This window comes from Cryptomeria japonica, chromosome 1 (genome assembly GCF_030272615.1).
Source record: "Cryptomeria japonica chromosome 1, Sugi_1.0, whole genome shotgun sequence".
Classification (NCBI taxonomy): domain Eukaryota; kingdom Viridiplantae; phylum Streptophyta; class Pinopsida; order Cupressales; family Cupressaceae; genus Cryptomeria; species Cryptomeria japonica.
In genome coordinates, this window is record NC_081405.1 from 647,334,678 (window position 1) to 647,351,065 (window position 16,388).

General features: G+C 34.5%; 1 protein-coding gene across 1 annotated transcript; it reads right to left on the reverse strand.

Moving 5' to 3' along the window:
• Positions 1 to 2,065: 2,065 nt before the first annotated feature.
• LOC131050286 (GDSL esterase/lipase At4g26790) lies at positions 2,066 to 4,085 on the reverse strand. The gene is made up of 5 exons (XM_057984489.2): positions 3,765 to 4,085; positions 3,327 to 3,457; positions 2,949 to 3,182; positions 2,600 to 2,858; positions 2,066 to 2,484 (listed from the first exon to the last, which is right to left on the reverse strand). Exons 1-5 carry the CDS (start codon positions 4,030 to 4,032, stop codon positions 2,291 to 2,293), a joined length of 1,086 nt encoding a protein of 361 aa, XP_057840472.2. The 5' UTR covers positions 4,033 to 4,085; the 3' UTR covers positions 2,066 to 2,290.
• Between the last annotated feature and the right edge of the window lie 12,303 nt (positions 4,086 to 16,388).

Below are 16,388 nucleotides of genomic sequence, written 5' to 3' on the forward strand. Positions count from 1 at the left end.
GCACATATGTCTACCCTGCAATACCAAAACCTTCACAATCTTTCGCTGAGTGATATGACCTTGTTCACACATAAACCTCTCTCAGATAATGCAGACATAACCATACCATACCATACACTACAAATTACATGAATAAGTCGCCTATAAATACAAATCATCAACCTTGATAACAAGGTCAGCTAAACCCTAAACCCATAAACCATGATTACAAAAATTTCATCACATGATACCACCGAGCCAATATTATGATTTACATTACATAACATGGACCTAATACAAACTCCCAAACAATTATATCCGTTGAAAATTCTGCTAAGACCAATTCCAACACATTTCACCAGCCGGTAGAAACTCTCAGTGCAAATAACACAGAATAACCAACTGGATCCAAATAGGATCACCAAATCATCACGCCAGCCAATACAAAACCACCAAACAATTAGGATATGATCAAGAATGCCTTCAACACGTTAGGAACCATTTCTATAAGATGGACCAAAATCACTTCACCAAATCATCGAATATCACCAACCGGTACCAAGAAATATCAACCGGTAATCCAGAACATAAGAGATAGCTTCCGGAGCACCAAATCATGAACCAATTGAATGTGACAAGCATATAACCATCCTAAATAACCATCTAAAACCGAAACAACCAATCTGATCATACCGGATCAGAATCTCTGATAACCAAATCCAATCGGAACATGAACCAACTAGGATATCAATAACTAGCTGGGATAGAACCATATCCAACCCGAGCACAGTGTTGACATCAATGACAACACATAATCACTATTGCCAACACTAAATAGGTTATTAAGTGTACTAATCACCATTGATTACTACCATTTTATTATATACAATTTATAGTTTAATCATTAAGTACACAACACATCATTCATTGTTGCAAGAAAGGATCTATTGTCTGCAACACTCTATACAACAACTCAAAATAACAGACTATTAATAACATATGGACTGCAACAATGAAAACAACTTTATTTGTTCACCAAATACTTTCAAGATGTAGCATTGAATTATCTCATTACTAGGCCAAGCATATCAATAGTGTCATAGCTAACTTCGTGCACCCACAAGTTCTAAATGGTACATCGAATTTTGATGTTTTTTTGTTTGTTTGTTTGTTTGTGCATGCGACTTAACTGCTTATAGCTATTGTTTTGGCTTTTGAGTATTAACGATGCACACTGTGGGATCAGTTATACGTGCAAGGGTCAAAAAGTACACATTTCAATATGTCATCTAATGCCTACTTAAAGATGCCCCAATAACCATGCACTTAAAATTGCTAATATTTATACATATGTTCAAGTAGTTGTGTACTAAGGGTACCAATAAAAATGCACAAATAGATCAATTTTGATCCAAAAATGTTAAAAAATAAACAGCTATTGCTTTTAGTCCAATATACATGAATAATAAAATGCATTTTATTTCTGCTAGTCAATAATTAGTTCAATAGGCATGGTTAATAAATTATATTTTATTTCTGCCAGTCAATAATTCATTTGACTCTTTCTCTATTTGGCTTCTTATCCAAATCGATGATTGTCTGAACTTCTTCATGGGCCTCCTATTCTATGCATATTATTGAGTAAATTAGAATCTGCAATTAAACATTTTTACCTACGTTATTCTCCTTACTCTGCTCCACCGTACTCATACGGGCTGTCAGGGTGTTAGCAAAGGTTACGGAATTTGGCTTTACATCTGCCAATGAAGTCGCTTGAAAGTAACTAAAGCCTTTTGAAAATCCATTTTAAACATATCCTATAGTCTTTGCAATCTGTGAGATTTCATTATGTCAAACATTATGTGTCTGTTGATACTTTATCAATTATTTTTTAATAAAAATTTTATTATAATTTAGAATTATAATTTATATGGGGCTGGTTTAGTAATCTTGTCAAACAATGATGTCATTTTAAAATTTATTATAAGAAGTTTCGAATCTTATCAAAACTTGTTTTATTCTTAATCAAAAACTTTATCAAACAATAATAACAAAATCATACCACTACTTACATTCATACACAATATACAATAAACTCTCTCTATTATAATATATTTATGACCCTAAACTTATTCATTATAATTCATTGAAAAATAATCCTACCAACTTTATTCCTCAAAATTCATTCAAAATAACCCACCCTATGACACTCAGATTACATTGTAATCATGATGTGTATATGAGTCAACAAGGGAAAGACTAATTTCCATGGAGAACCTTTGCAGGTTACTATATGCAATTGCAAACAAGTTTAAAGAAGTTGAGGAACATCTCTGGTTAAAAATGTATTGGAAATGATTTGATATGCCTTCTGAGTAAAGTGCACGGAATCAAAGAAGAGATATTTGGAAGCATCAGGGCATGTAAAAGGACTCAATTCATTGCATATGAAGGAAATTTCTACTGTGCCCGTCCCACAGCAACCCCTTGCAATCACCTCAAAACCTGGCATGTAGCATAGCATTACAAGATTAGACAAAATTCTACTTATGGACTAATATAGTAAAACATCTAGGCATAATGACGCTTGTATTGTGATTAATCATGAGAATTCAAATACCATATTTGCTAGGATTTGCAATGAACTCGGAAATCAGATTGTTATAATCCAGAGAAACAATTTGAAGCCTAGGAAAAGTAGATTTGAGTCCATCAATCATGGCATTTAATCCCGAATTGAATCCAGATGCAGCCTGGTTTATCTCTTCATCACATGCTCCCCTATTCAAAAGGCTTCTAAGTGTTCTCTCTATTGGTAAACATCCCAATGGTGGAACATTAATCAAAGCAAATCTAGTGGCACCCAGGTTGTATAATTCCTGCAAAATTCAAGTCCACACATCAGAATTCACTGCAATTATGATTGGAAACCACTAAATACAAAGAATAGAGACAACTTATAACCATACCTGGATATAAACTGTGTATGTATTCAAGAGAAAACCTGTATACTCTTGAACAGTGAACTGAAGTGGAGGAATTGGGAGTGTGAAGTAGTTGACAATGAAGTCATTGGTCCCTATTGTAATGAAAAATATTGCATTTCTGATTATGGTGGTGGCCTCTTCTTCTCCTACCAATCCTTCTATTCTGTTTCTGTACTCCCTAAAATACTCAATTTGTTTCCAAACTGGTATCACATTCTGCATTCATATATACATATCCTGCTTATAAGAATGTAGTAGGAAAAATCTGACAAGATTCATATAGTAGCTTCAGATGATCCATTGTACTACAAATGTATTAAGATCCTGTGAAACATTATAATATGTAATGTAGATGCCTACACTTATTTGGGCAGTGAGATTGTCTAAGCCTGTGCCAGAAGATCCAAAACAGACACCAGTTAGCAAGTCTTGGGTGTTGAGGTTTGGGTCCAAATATGGGGGCAAAAGTTCCTTGATTCCAAGTCCTTCAACTGCAATGAAATATTACAAGTATGAATATCATGAAATTTGAAAATGGGTGAAGGAAAAATCAAACCAAAAGAAAGAAACAACAACCTTCCAACTGATAATTTACCAAATTCACTCAACAAACAACAATAATTCTTATCTTACACTTCTAAGGTGAAATTTTAAACTCTTGCAAAACCAAATTGTTTCTCTTATCAGAAGCAATATATAATTCACATTTATGAGCTAAGACTGACATCAAATTCTATAGTGTAACAAGAGCTTTCAAATTTATTGTCAAGCTTTGAGAAAAACATGCATATAAGTTACCAAAGTAGTCAGAGATGAGTTTTCCGTTGGAGAACCTTCCTGTGGGAATGCGATCTTCAAAATCTCTTCCATATGGAGGGAAGTCACTAGCAACTGTCGTAATTATGAAATCATTATTCCCTGTATCTCCATAAGAGTCCCCAAACATAAAAATAGCAGGCACTTTCTGTCCTCCTACAAACAAAATGTAATCACATTTCTGTGCTATTGTGATGGTCAAAGTTAAAAATACAGAGAGCACAACCAGAGATTCTGCCCTTGATTTCATGACTACTTTATGTGCAATCGTTGAATTGTAGTATAAAATTTAAGTCGACCCTTTTTGAGGTAAACTACCAACAAGATTTCCTTGTGTATAGTTTCTCATTCACCTAACTTGAGGCAAATTCATGGTGGAGTAGGTGACAAATTTATGAAGAGTAATGAATCTTGTTTCTTATTTAATAAGATTTGATTTTTGATGGGTTTATTCACAATTTTTTATCTAATAATAATAAATATTTAAAATTTATTATATTTTAATATTCATAAATACTTTTTTAAGGATATTAGCTATTATTATTACTTTAAAAAGTTAATATTAATTTTAAAATTATGTTGACAGATATATTTAAGATATTTGTGTTTAATTTGAAAATTTTATGAGATATTTATTATTGAAGATTGATTTAAAAATTTGGGTTGGAGAGGGTGTTAATTAATTCATTGTAGAGAAGCCAAAAAAATACATTTTGAAATTAAGGTTGAGAAGCAATAAGGTGCACATGTTGAAGAATGTAATATTGCATTAGTGGATGAAGAGGAGGAAGATGAACTAGGTGAGAGTTCTAAGTAGGTTAAGCATATAAGGAAATGAATAGAACCTTTCAATCCTCACTCGAAATGATTTATGAGATGTTAGAACCTAATAGATAGGCATAGTTCACTTGATGTCTATTGTGTATTTTCATTGTCACATATTGATGATAAGTTGTGATTTTTCAAAAAAACCCTTTCTTGATGCACATGATTCTCGGATGGAGGACATGTAGGTGGGAATGATGGTCTTATATGAGTGCGACACTCAAGATTTTGTGAATTTGTATGAGGGAAGAAAGACCATGGTTACAAGTGGGTGTATACAAAATTTAGATCAAATAGTTGGTTAAAGAAGTGAAAGGCCATATCGATGGCCAAGGGCTCCTCCCATACAAAGGTATTTAATTTGTGATCATATTTGGCCCATGGTATTGTTTTATGATGTTATTTGAGTGTTCTTGTGTCTTTATTTTGAAGGCTTCATATAAATGAAATATGAAATAGATACTTTTATATAATATTGTCGAATTAAAAAAGGTTGTATGATTTTTATTGATATTTTAATTTTAATTTTGTTTAATTTTTTTTATTTTATAAGCAAGCGCTTTTGACTGCCAAAGCAAACCTTTGTCTGCCAAAGCAAACCTTTGTCTGCCAAATCAAACCTTTGTCTGCCAAGTCAACAGACCAGTATGACCGTTGTGCTATGGGGTGAACCCCATATGATTTTTATTGATATACTTGTTCTTACTTTTTCAATACAGATTCAATATATCTTTCACAATAGATTGTTTTTTCAAAAAAATTCTACACATATTTTTTATTTTCTTTTGTGAACTTATGTACCAAACAATCCTTAAATTGACAATCAACTCAACCGTTTTGACGGCATTGAAGGCATGCAACATTTAGTTTTCATGGTGGAGTGGGTGACAAATTTAAGTCAGCAAGGAGGAGAAGCTGTGGACATGGATACTCCACGTAACATAATCAGAATGTCGGCTCAAATATATAAATATCTAGTATTGAGTAAAAAATACTCTATTTGCTTCCGGGAATAAATTCGGTGAAATAATGCTTGGCTGTCCTCCTTCACATGGGAAGACACCTTCTTAAATTGTATTAAAGATTACAGTTCACGTTTGGTCCTTCAACATTGCATTTAAAAATTTCAACGATCCAAAGGTTAGTCTGGTCACATTTTTTTTTACCATCATTTTATAGATTCGTTTGATAGTTGAATTTTTTGTTGAATAAGAAAGTGCATATTTAAAAAACAAATATCAAAGTAAAAGTGATTCAAATTAAGATATGAACATTCTTATAAAATGAATGTACAAATGCAGAGGCAGAGGGAGAGGGAGAGGGAGAGGGAGAAGGGGTGAGGGGCACTAAGGTGATAGGGTCGAAAGAAATCATAATAAAATGATAAAGGCTATATGAAAGCATAAGCATTATATTTGAAATTTAGAAAATTAAAAAATTAGAGATACATATCTAAAATACATTACCTTCTGCAACCAATGTGTATGTGAGAATAGAAGATGAAAGACGTCCCCCTTTTTTTGGTCTTAAGATGCAATCATGAATGTGTATAGCCTACAAAAACAACAATAAACTCATGCCCCAACTAGAACCGTCAAGTGAAAAGCATGAAGATAGCCATAGTACTGTAGCTAGGAAATCGGAAATCATCACAAACAATATAAAAACTAATCTAGCTCAAATCATGAAAGCTTAAATGTAATGATCTATTCTAAACACACTCAATAGAGACATGAAAATTGAAACATTCAAAACTAAAGATTATGCAAACCAGATGTAGATCTAAATGCTTCCTTCATGCGGCTCCATTGTTCTTCTTTCTTCTCCAAATAGTTATGTTGTGGATCTCACCTTCAAGTGCATAAACCTAATGTGAAAGCAAGATTGACATTGGCACAAAAGTACTCGAAGCATGATTGTTTTGACAAAGTGATTAGAAATTCGATAATCTGATTAGGGATTCAAAATATGATCAATTGGGGATTTGATTGAAGAAAATCATCCAATTTATAGATAAATTGGAGAAAAGACAAAATTAGCATGAAGAGATTTGAATGGCAATTGCAAACCAAGAATGACAAATATGACAAATTATGACAAATTATGCACTTTCTATGTAACATTGATTGATTGTCAATTATGACAAATTTCTATGTCAAAAATTGATTGATTGTCAATTATGACAAATTATGACAAATTGAAATGTCATTCCCATAAAATTAGGAGAAAAATAGGAGGAAATTGAAATAGAAATTAGGAAAATTAGAAAATTGGGAAAATAGGAAATTAGGAAATTTAGTGAATTAATTAAATGAATAAATTATTAGCCAATTAAATGAACATTTAATTGTGATGAGAAGAATTAGGATAAATAAATAATTTATTAATCCTAGAGGGAAAATGACAAACAAGATTAAATGAATTAGAAATGCAAGAATGGCAATTAGGTCTTGATGTAAGATTGATTTGATGTCGATTCGATTTGATCATGATTCTAACTTATAAATGATTTGATTGATAAATATTTGAAATTGGTTGACAAATTGACCAATATTGATAAAGAGACCAAATTGATATGCACCAATTGACATGATTGAAGAGGACAAGGATCGATGACGAATCGATCGCAAAATTGACGAGATTGACAAGAGGACAAGGATTGATAATGAATCATGACTGAAAATTGCTATCGACAAGACCTAATTCGAAAGCGAGAAAAATGAGGAATGCAGAAGAAGGACTCGATGCTTGCAAATGATAAAGACCAAGTGCGTGACATAGGAGAAATGTTAATGCAATGCAAAAACCTAAGATGAGGCAATGCGCAAATGTTAAAGTATGATCCCGCAAGCGTTGACCATTTTTAGGTGTCTACATTTTGCCCCTCTTTGAGACAATGCGATTTTAAGCGTTGTTTCAAAGAACAATAATGAAAATGCCCCAGACAATGATAATGACATATGCATGCCCCCTCGAGGAATTGGCCGAAAACAGCCAGAAAAGAGGCCAATTGATCGATAAGAAAGACAGAAAATGATAGGTTCGAACGGACTACCAAGACTGACGGAAGAAATGTTAGTGAGAAGAAATTAGACAGAGGATAGTTAGAGATGAAGGGAAACTTGCTTTCACAAATGCACTTTGTAGGTGAGAACCTTTATTTAATGTAGCAAAATGGATGCGTAGCATCATGGCATTGAAGGCCAGAGCTGAAATGCAACCCTTTTTGCAAAAGATAGACACATCATAGACAAACAACAATCACAACAAAAAAAGAAAAGGACCATGAACCATCCCGGTCACTCTAAATCACTCAGTGACATCATCGAGCAACATAGGAACATGATCGAAGCCAAAAATAAATCAATAAAAAGATAAGATGCACAAATTCCAACAAGTCAAACAAACATCTTGATCTTCATTCTCAAAAGTTGAAAGCGTTGATAGAACGATCATGCTGTCTGGTTTCAGGGAATGCGGTACCCCATCTAAGACAGGACACAGTCTGGTTTCGAGTATACCACACCCTGTATAAGACTCATGATAGTAGAGACAAGGACAAATAATTTTGCGGTTGATCGATATGACAATTTTGATCAGTTTGAATGTCTGGTTTGATTGAAAAAGTTCATCTGTTTATGCGTGATTTGCAGTAAAGCACAATGTGTGATTGCGAGTGTCGTTGGAGGGATGCTCAGTGATTTGTCTTATGCACAAAGGGGATATTTATTGCAAAATGTTTGTTTTTGGATTTTAATGTGTTGAAATTTTTTTGTTCATTTTTTTAGGACATTATATGATTTTTTTTTTAAAGATTTTTTCAGGACATTATTTGATTTTTAAGAGATTTTTTTTTTAGGACATTTTTCAATTTTTAAGAGATTTTTTCAGGACATTTTTCGATTTTTAAGAGATTTTTTCAGGACATTTTTGGATTTTTAAGAGATTTTTTCAGGACATTTTTCGATTTTTAAGAGATTTTTTCAGGACATTTTTGGATTTTTAAGAGATTTTTTTCAGGATGTTTTTTCAATTTTTATGATTTTGCCCCCAGTGTCTAGCAAGGCAAGGAATATGACAGGTGAATAAATAGGCTTGCTGAAATGATGGTGGATAGAGGGAAGACAAAGCCTTTTATTATGGAGACAATATGGATGCAATTTTCAAGGGCTATTGCGTGATGGGACAAGAGACTGGATATGACAATGTAAAGCAGGAACATGGCATGAGGGACATGTCAAGAGGTTTTTGAAACTATGTTTAAATTTTGCGTCCTTATTACAGAACAAGATCAAGGAATGAAAAAGTGTGTATGGATAGTGATAAGATATGGATAAGATAAGCAGGACCAAGAATGGATAAGGGACATGGACTGAAGGTTGGGATAGGATAAGGGATAGTGGCAGAAAGTTGCAATAAGACAGGGAATATGGATGAAAGGTTGTAATAAGCAAATGGATAAAGACCAAAAGCTATGATAGACTAAAAGTTGTAAACAAGATGCATGATGCTCATGACGATCCTCAGCCTTGTCAAGATCGAAGGTGGAAAGGGAAACTGGACATGAGGGACAATAGGATATGAAGGGTAATGACATGGTATGATAGGATAATGAAGGGCAATAGGATATGAAGGAGGAAACCTGCCCCCAAGTGTGGTGTGCAAGAAGTTCATAAATTACGCATGATGCCTGTTTGCCAGGTTTTTATCACAGTACTTGCCCAAGGCGCCTGTTTGCCAGGTTTTCACCAGTGGATGAATTATTTTTGCGTTTACTTTTTGTTCTTTTGTCTTTTTTTTTTTTACTTTTTTTTGTATTTTGACTTTTTTTTTTTTTTTTTTATGATTTTGAGTTTTTCAAGAGAAGATGGACACATGATAGGGATGGAAGAAGGACTCAAGCGTCTTTTTTTTTTTGGATAGTAGCCTTGAAAAAAATTGACCATGACCTTTAAAAGTATGCTCAAAGACGTTGGTAGGATAAGGACATGGAAAATGAGATGAAACTAAGGCAAGGACTTATGCAAAGGATTGGATCAAAGGGATGGAAGGATGGAAAATATGCATTGGATAATAGGTAGGGTATTGGAAGAATTGGGCTTCAGTGGATGGAAATGAAGGCAAGATCAACATTGGCACACACCTTGAGGGGTGATGGACTGATGGAGGAAAAATGTATTTTGGATATTGAGATTTTGACGAAGGAAAGGCTATGGATTTTGGGACATAAGGGCCCAAAACGGATGAAGAAGGTGATGGAGGAATAGAATTGGAATGTTTGGATGGAGGATTAGCAATTGTAGATGCCAATTTTGATGTTTCTTTAGGATTTTGTGCTTCAAGGAGCCGCTTAGGGATCCACATGGTTTTTGATTTTTCATGCTTTTGTGGTTCTTTGGAGTGCATTGCCAACACAAGGGATTTAGGAACCCATATAGATTTTAACTTTTGTTTTTGAGCAATGGGCCTTTGTGGCCTTTTGGATATTTCTTTTTCTTTATAGATCATATTGTTCTTTGTTTTGACATGTCGATTATATTGGACATGTTGATCCTTGAATACATGTGGATTTCTAGACTTATGAATTTTATACTTGGCATCCAAATTGCTTGGAGGAGGAAAGGAATGCATTGATGGATATGAATGAAATGGAGATCTTTTGGATGGATGAAATTTACTCAAGGATGTGTGCCTTTGTTGATCTTGCATAGAGGACAAAGGAATATAAGGACCTAAGATGGATGGAAGGTATGAAGAGGAAGGGATATGTTTTGATTTTGATGGAGGGATACCAACGTCTTGAGAGTGAGTTGTGTAGACATGACCCTTAACATTTTCTTTCACATGAAGGGATTCTTGCTTATGGAGATCTACTCCTTTGCCTTTATGAATATCTTGACTTGTAGCATACTCTTTTCTTTGGGAAGAAGACACGAGTCCATTATGAGGTGGATATGATATGAGAGAAATAATGAGATCTTGAAGTGGATCGGATTGCACCAAAATGGAAGAACCCATTGTTAATGTCAGGGGTTCTTAAACATCTTGCACTGACACATTAGAATCATGAGAGGGATTAGGATCATGAGAGGGACTAGGATTGTGTAGTGGACATGGTTCAATGACAGGCTCTTCAAGAGATGGAATGGGATAAATAATGGGATCATCAAAAGAAATGAGATCTTGGAGTGTATATGCTGGATTAGGACGTGGAGATGGAGGAACAAATGGATCTTGTGGAGGATCTGAAGGAATAATTTGATCTTGACAAGGAGGAAGATCATTGGAATCCTCTTTAAAGGTGCTTTGCTCTTGACTTTCAATGGGATCATCATAAAGGATGGAAAGGATATCTTGATCTTTCTTAGGAAGTGGAATGTCAATGGGATTTGAAAGGACATTGTGTTCTTGGAATGGAAAGGGATCGTTTGGGATTGGATGGATTGGGATATCTTGATCTTGCTCGGGGAATCGAGTGTCAATAGGAATTTGGATAGGATGGACAAGAATAGGGGAACCATCATGAGTTTCTGGGGAGATGGGATCCTGGTCAACAATTGGATGGGATGATAAGGTTTCAAGATCTTGATCTTCATCTATTTCAAGACACGTTTCTTCATGCTCTAAATTATCCTCTTGACATGAGGTTGGACTTTGGATATGCATGGAGGATTCTGACAAGGAATCAATAATTTGGCATGAAGGAAATGCACTTTGAACATTTGTGATGGATTCTGGCAAGGAATCAATGCTTGAACATGAAGAAGAGGGACTTCGAATGGGGTCTTCTAAAATAGGTAATGGCAATTAAGTGCATGATGGGATTGGGTCTTGTATTTCTAAAACATGACAAGGATGTGCATCATGAATTGGATTATTGTGGCAATCAATTATGGATAGCTCTTGGATAATTGCATCCTTGGGTGTATTGTTTGATGAGGATAATATGGAAGGTTCTTGTGAAACTTCTAGAGGTGTAGGGATAGATGCCACTGGAGAGTCAATTTGTTTGCGGGGGGATGAGGCATTGCTAGACATAAGTGTATTATCTTGATCTTCCTCAAAAAACTCACTTGGTAGTTTCCTTAAGAGCATTGCAATAAAGCCACCTTTCTTTCGAGGTTTTGACATGGTTGTATCTAGAATTTGAACTTGTTTTTGGTTTGATGTCATGTTTTGATATTGGACTTGGTTCAATTGTTCCGACATGTTTGAAACTTGGCTTGGTGTGGGCTGCAACCTTTGTTTTTGAATGTTTGGTTGTGGTTGTTGACATTGATATGTTGATTGAACTTGTTGATATTCCACCATTGGTTGAACTATTTGTTGACATTGTATAGTTGGTTGGACATATTGTTGAAATTGGACCATTGGTTGTATTGGTTGTATATGTTGAACAATTGGTTGAACCATTGGTTGTATTGGTTGAAAATCTGATTGATGGTAAACACCTTCTTGTTCTTGTTGTGGAGGCACATAATGTTGTTGTCTCTTTTCTTGAAATTGTTTCATCATCTCTATTTGGGAGAGGAGAGCTAGTATGTCTGATCGTTCAAGAAGAGATCTTACATCAATTGACTCAATCTTTGGATTTTGACCTGGAAATTTTTGAAACACTTTGGACATTTGTGATCTATTCTTCTCAATGATTTTCACTCTTTGTTCCAAAATCTCATTTTCTTTAGCTAGTTTCTCCTCTAGTTTTTGTATTTGGAGACTTGTTTCATCATAAAAAGTTTGATCGATATTGCCTTGTTGTTGGGTTGGATAGAATTGTGATTGCCTTGGATTAAAATTTGATTGCATTGTCGGTTGATATGTCAAACTTTGTTGCATCATTGGTGCTTGGAACCTTGTTTCAATAGACATGTCACTATGCAAATGCAATATTTTTGAAATTTTTCAAGGGCAATATATGATATGCAACTAAATGCGAACTAAATGAATGAGAATGCAATCTATGGCAAGAATGCAACCTATGTTTTTGGTTGTTTTTCAAGATTTTGACAAACTTTTTGGAATGCAAATCTAAAAGAGACCCTTAGGAAATTGAAATGATGTCTAGACCTCAAAGACAAAAGGACCAAGTGACAAAAGGACAAATGACAAAGCCTCCCCTATATGCTTGGATACGAAGCTAGGTTTGACCAAATGACAATAATGACATAAAGACAAAAGGTTTGATAAGGTCTCGACTTCCTAACAATGACTTAGGGTTTATCAAAGATTTGGATTACTCAAGTATGACAAAACCTAGTCTTTGAGACTATATGCAAAGGGACAATGACCTTAACATGATATGATAATAACCTAAACTTAATGAAGAGACTTAGGGTATGCAAAGTATGACAATGGTATTACTCTAATGCAAGAGGACACATGCAAATGGATGACCCTTATTGATATGCAAAGGAGTATGACTTAGGTGAAACCTAACCTTGGTACTTGACAATGAACTTTGCAAAATGCAACCTAAGATGAACCTAAATGTAAGTGACATGAATGTTGAGACAAGATTTTGAAAAATGTTTGACAACCATGTTTGAAGGTGTTTTGAACTTTGTTGGATGAAATGTTCTTGTGTTTAACCTTGTTTTGAATCAATTTTTCTTGTTCTTGAAATGAGATACAATTCAAATTTTGACAAGCAAATAATACAAGATATTTCAACTTGGACTCAAGACAATCATGCTCATTCACAAATTTCTTATGGTAGGCAAGGACATTAGGTACTTGAAAGGTAGACTCATTATGGGATTCAAGGAGAATACATAGATGCTTGACCCCACGGGCTCCCCTCCACGACACTCACTTCTCAGGGCAGCCAAGCATCAGTCCCCATATAAATATCCCCATGGCGAACTTAGTATCTCTTCCAAGTATCCGAACTTGTCCTTCTCAAGAAACTAGAAGGGTTTTTGGCCTCTAAAAACAAGGTGTTTAGTAAGGATTTCTATTAAGCATTACTCCTTGATGTCACGCAAGTGTGATTGAGACATTAAGCCCATCAAGATACCAAAAAAATGTAGTCACGCAAGCACAATTTAGACCGTGAGGTCCTACTTAGATGTTGATATGAGAAAGAGTTCAAGGGTCATCACTTCCCAAGTAACTGCAATTCCCATGTAACCCTTCCTTCAAAGCTTTCACCCATCAGGTATTTGTTTATAGTGAGTTAGAATGCCAAGGTATTCTAGTCATACTCACTTTGGGTCGTTCCCTTCTCACGATTATCACTTGCTTGCAAAAGAAAATGGTCGGGAAGGCAGGCCCTCTAAAGGTGACACACAATCAAAGACATGAGCATGGTATCGAAGATCTGGATTTCTGATCACCCTAAGAAGGATGAGAGCATACTCTCCTATTCCAATGTCACACTCAACAATCAAAGCAAAAACATGTTCATTCCAACCTATTTAGAAATCACTAGGTGCCTAAAAATTAACTGCAAACACCAAGTTTAGTTGTTTCTCCAAGGCAACCTGCAAAACCCAAGTTAGAAGTTTGAGGTGTTTATTCTTTGACTATCGATTCTGCATAAAACATGTTAGTAGTTTCATTTGTTGTCTTTTCCATGCGTATGCCAAGATGCTACACAGATAATTAGTGCCAAAAACCAAAAAACAGAAAACAGAATGCAAAAACAAAACAATTTTTTAAGCAAAACACTATCTTTTTACCTCTGTTCTGGACTTTACATAGGCGCAGAACTCATGACACAGGTGCAGAATGCATGACACAAGCACAGAGTGTCTTCAACACAAGCGCAGGTTGCTTGACACAGGCCTAGGTTGTCTCACACAGGCACAGAAGTCCCTAGAAAGCCCTGCACTACCCTGTTTTTGGGTTTTTTGACCTACAAATCAACTCAAAAGCACTCAAAAACATAGTTAAGGGGTTAGATGGTTAGTGTTCACATCGGGTTCACCAATTAATGTAGCATAGGAAATCTGAAAATCATCACAAGCAATATAAACATTAATCATTAGCTCAATCACAAAAGCTCATTGCAATGATCTATCCTAAACACACTCAATAAAGACATAAAGACAAAACATTCAAAACTAAATACTATGCAAATTAAATGTAGATATGAATGCTTCCTTCATGCGGCTCCATTGTTCTTCTTTCTTCTCCAAATAGTTTTGTTGTGGATCTCACCTACTAGTGCATGATCATGATATGAAAGCAAGTAAATAAGATATTGGTGCAAGAGTACTCGAAGTGTGATTTGACAAAGTGATTAGAAATTCGATAATCTGATTAGGGATTCAAAATACGATCAATTGGGGATTTGATTGAAGAAAATCATCCAATTTATAGATAAATTGGAGAAAAGACAAAATTAGCATGAAGAGATTCGAATGGCAATTGCAAACCAAGAATGACAAATATGACAAATTATGACAAATTATGCACTTTCTATGCAAAATTGATTGATTGATAAATTATGACAAATTTCTATGTCAAGAATTGATTGATTGTCAATTATGACAAATTATGACAAATTGAAATGTCATTCCCATGAAATTAGGAGAAAAATAGGAGAGAAATGAAATTAGGAATTAGGAAATTGATGAAAATAGGTAAATTAGGTGAATTAATTAATAATTTGTCATTTATTAATTAATTCACAAAAAGAGGAATAATTAGCCAATTAAATGAACATTTAATTGTGATGAGAAGACTTAGGATAAATAAATAATATATTAATCCTAAAGGGAGAAATGACAAACAAGGTTAAATGATTAAATCATGAAACCCTAGAAGATGAATTAGCAATGCGAGAATGACAATTAGGTCTTGATTGAAGATAATTGATATCGATCATGATTCTGAATTAATAAATGATCAATGTGATAAATGATTTGATTGATAAATGCGCCAATTGATGAGGAACAATGACTAATTGATCCAAATTGACATAATTGAGACAGACAACGATCGATGACAAATCGATCACAAAATGAAAAAATTGACAAGAGGACAAGGATCGATGACAAAATAGATTGCAAGATGACAAGGTTGAAAATGACCACGATTGATGACAAATCGATCGCAAGATGACAAGATTGAACATGACAACGATCAATGACAAATCGATCACAAAATGATAAGAATTGATGACAAATTGAGCACGCACATTGATGCGATAGGATAAGATCGATCAAAATCATGACTAGATAGATTGTTGTCGACAAGACCAAATTCGAAGGCGAGATGAATGAAGAATGTAGAAGAACAACTCGATGCTCACAAATGATAAAGACCAAGTGCGAATCATAGGAGAAATGTTAATGCGATGCAAAAACCTAAAATGAGGCAATGCGCAAATGTTAAAGTATGACTCCGCAAGCGCTGACCATTTTTAGGTGTCTACAAGTACAAAGTACATGCAACATGTAATAAGAGAGAGAAGTTAAGATATTGACCACCATAAACAACACCATTGATAGGAACTATCTCAATATTCTCAAAAGAAAGTCACTATAATCCATGACCCCTAAGGGACTATCTGTTAAAATATCATATGACTCATGTCCTTTTTTTCTTCATGATATCGAGTTCTTTTGGTATTTAAATGTGTAGCCTATACATATGGTGTGATATATTTATGAAAAATAATATAATAGACTTTTTAAATGAATAGATTCCTCATCATTCAACTCAATTTGATTAGATGTGATATTTCTTTGTCTAGATAAGATCTTGAAATTTATATTTTAATGCAATGCATTATTCCATAGAATGTCCATGCATGCAATGATTTAAGCACAACAA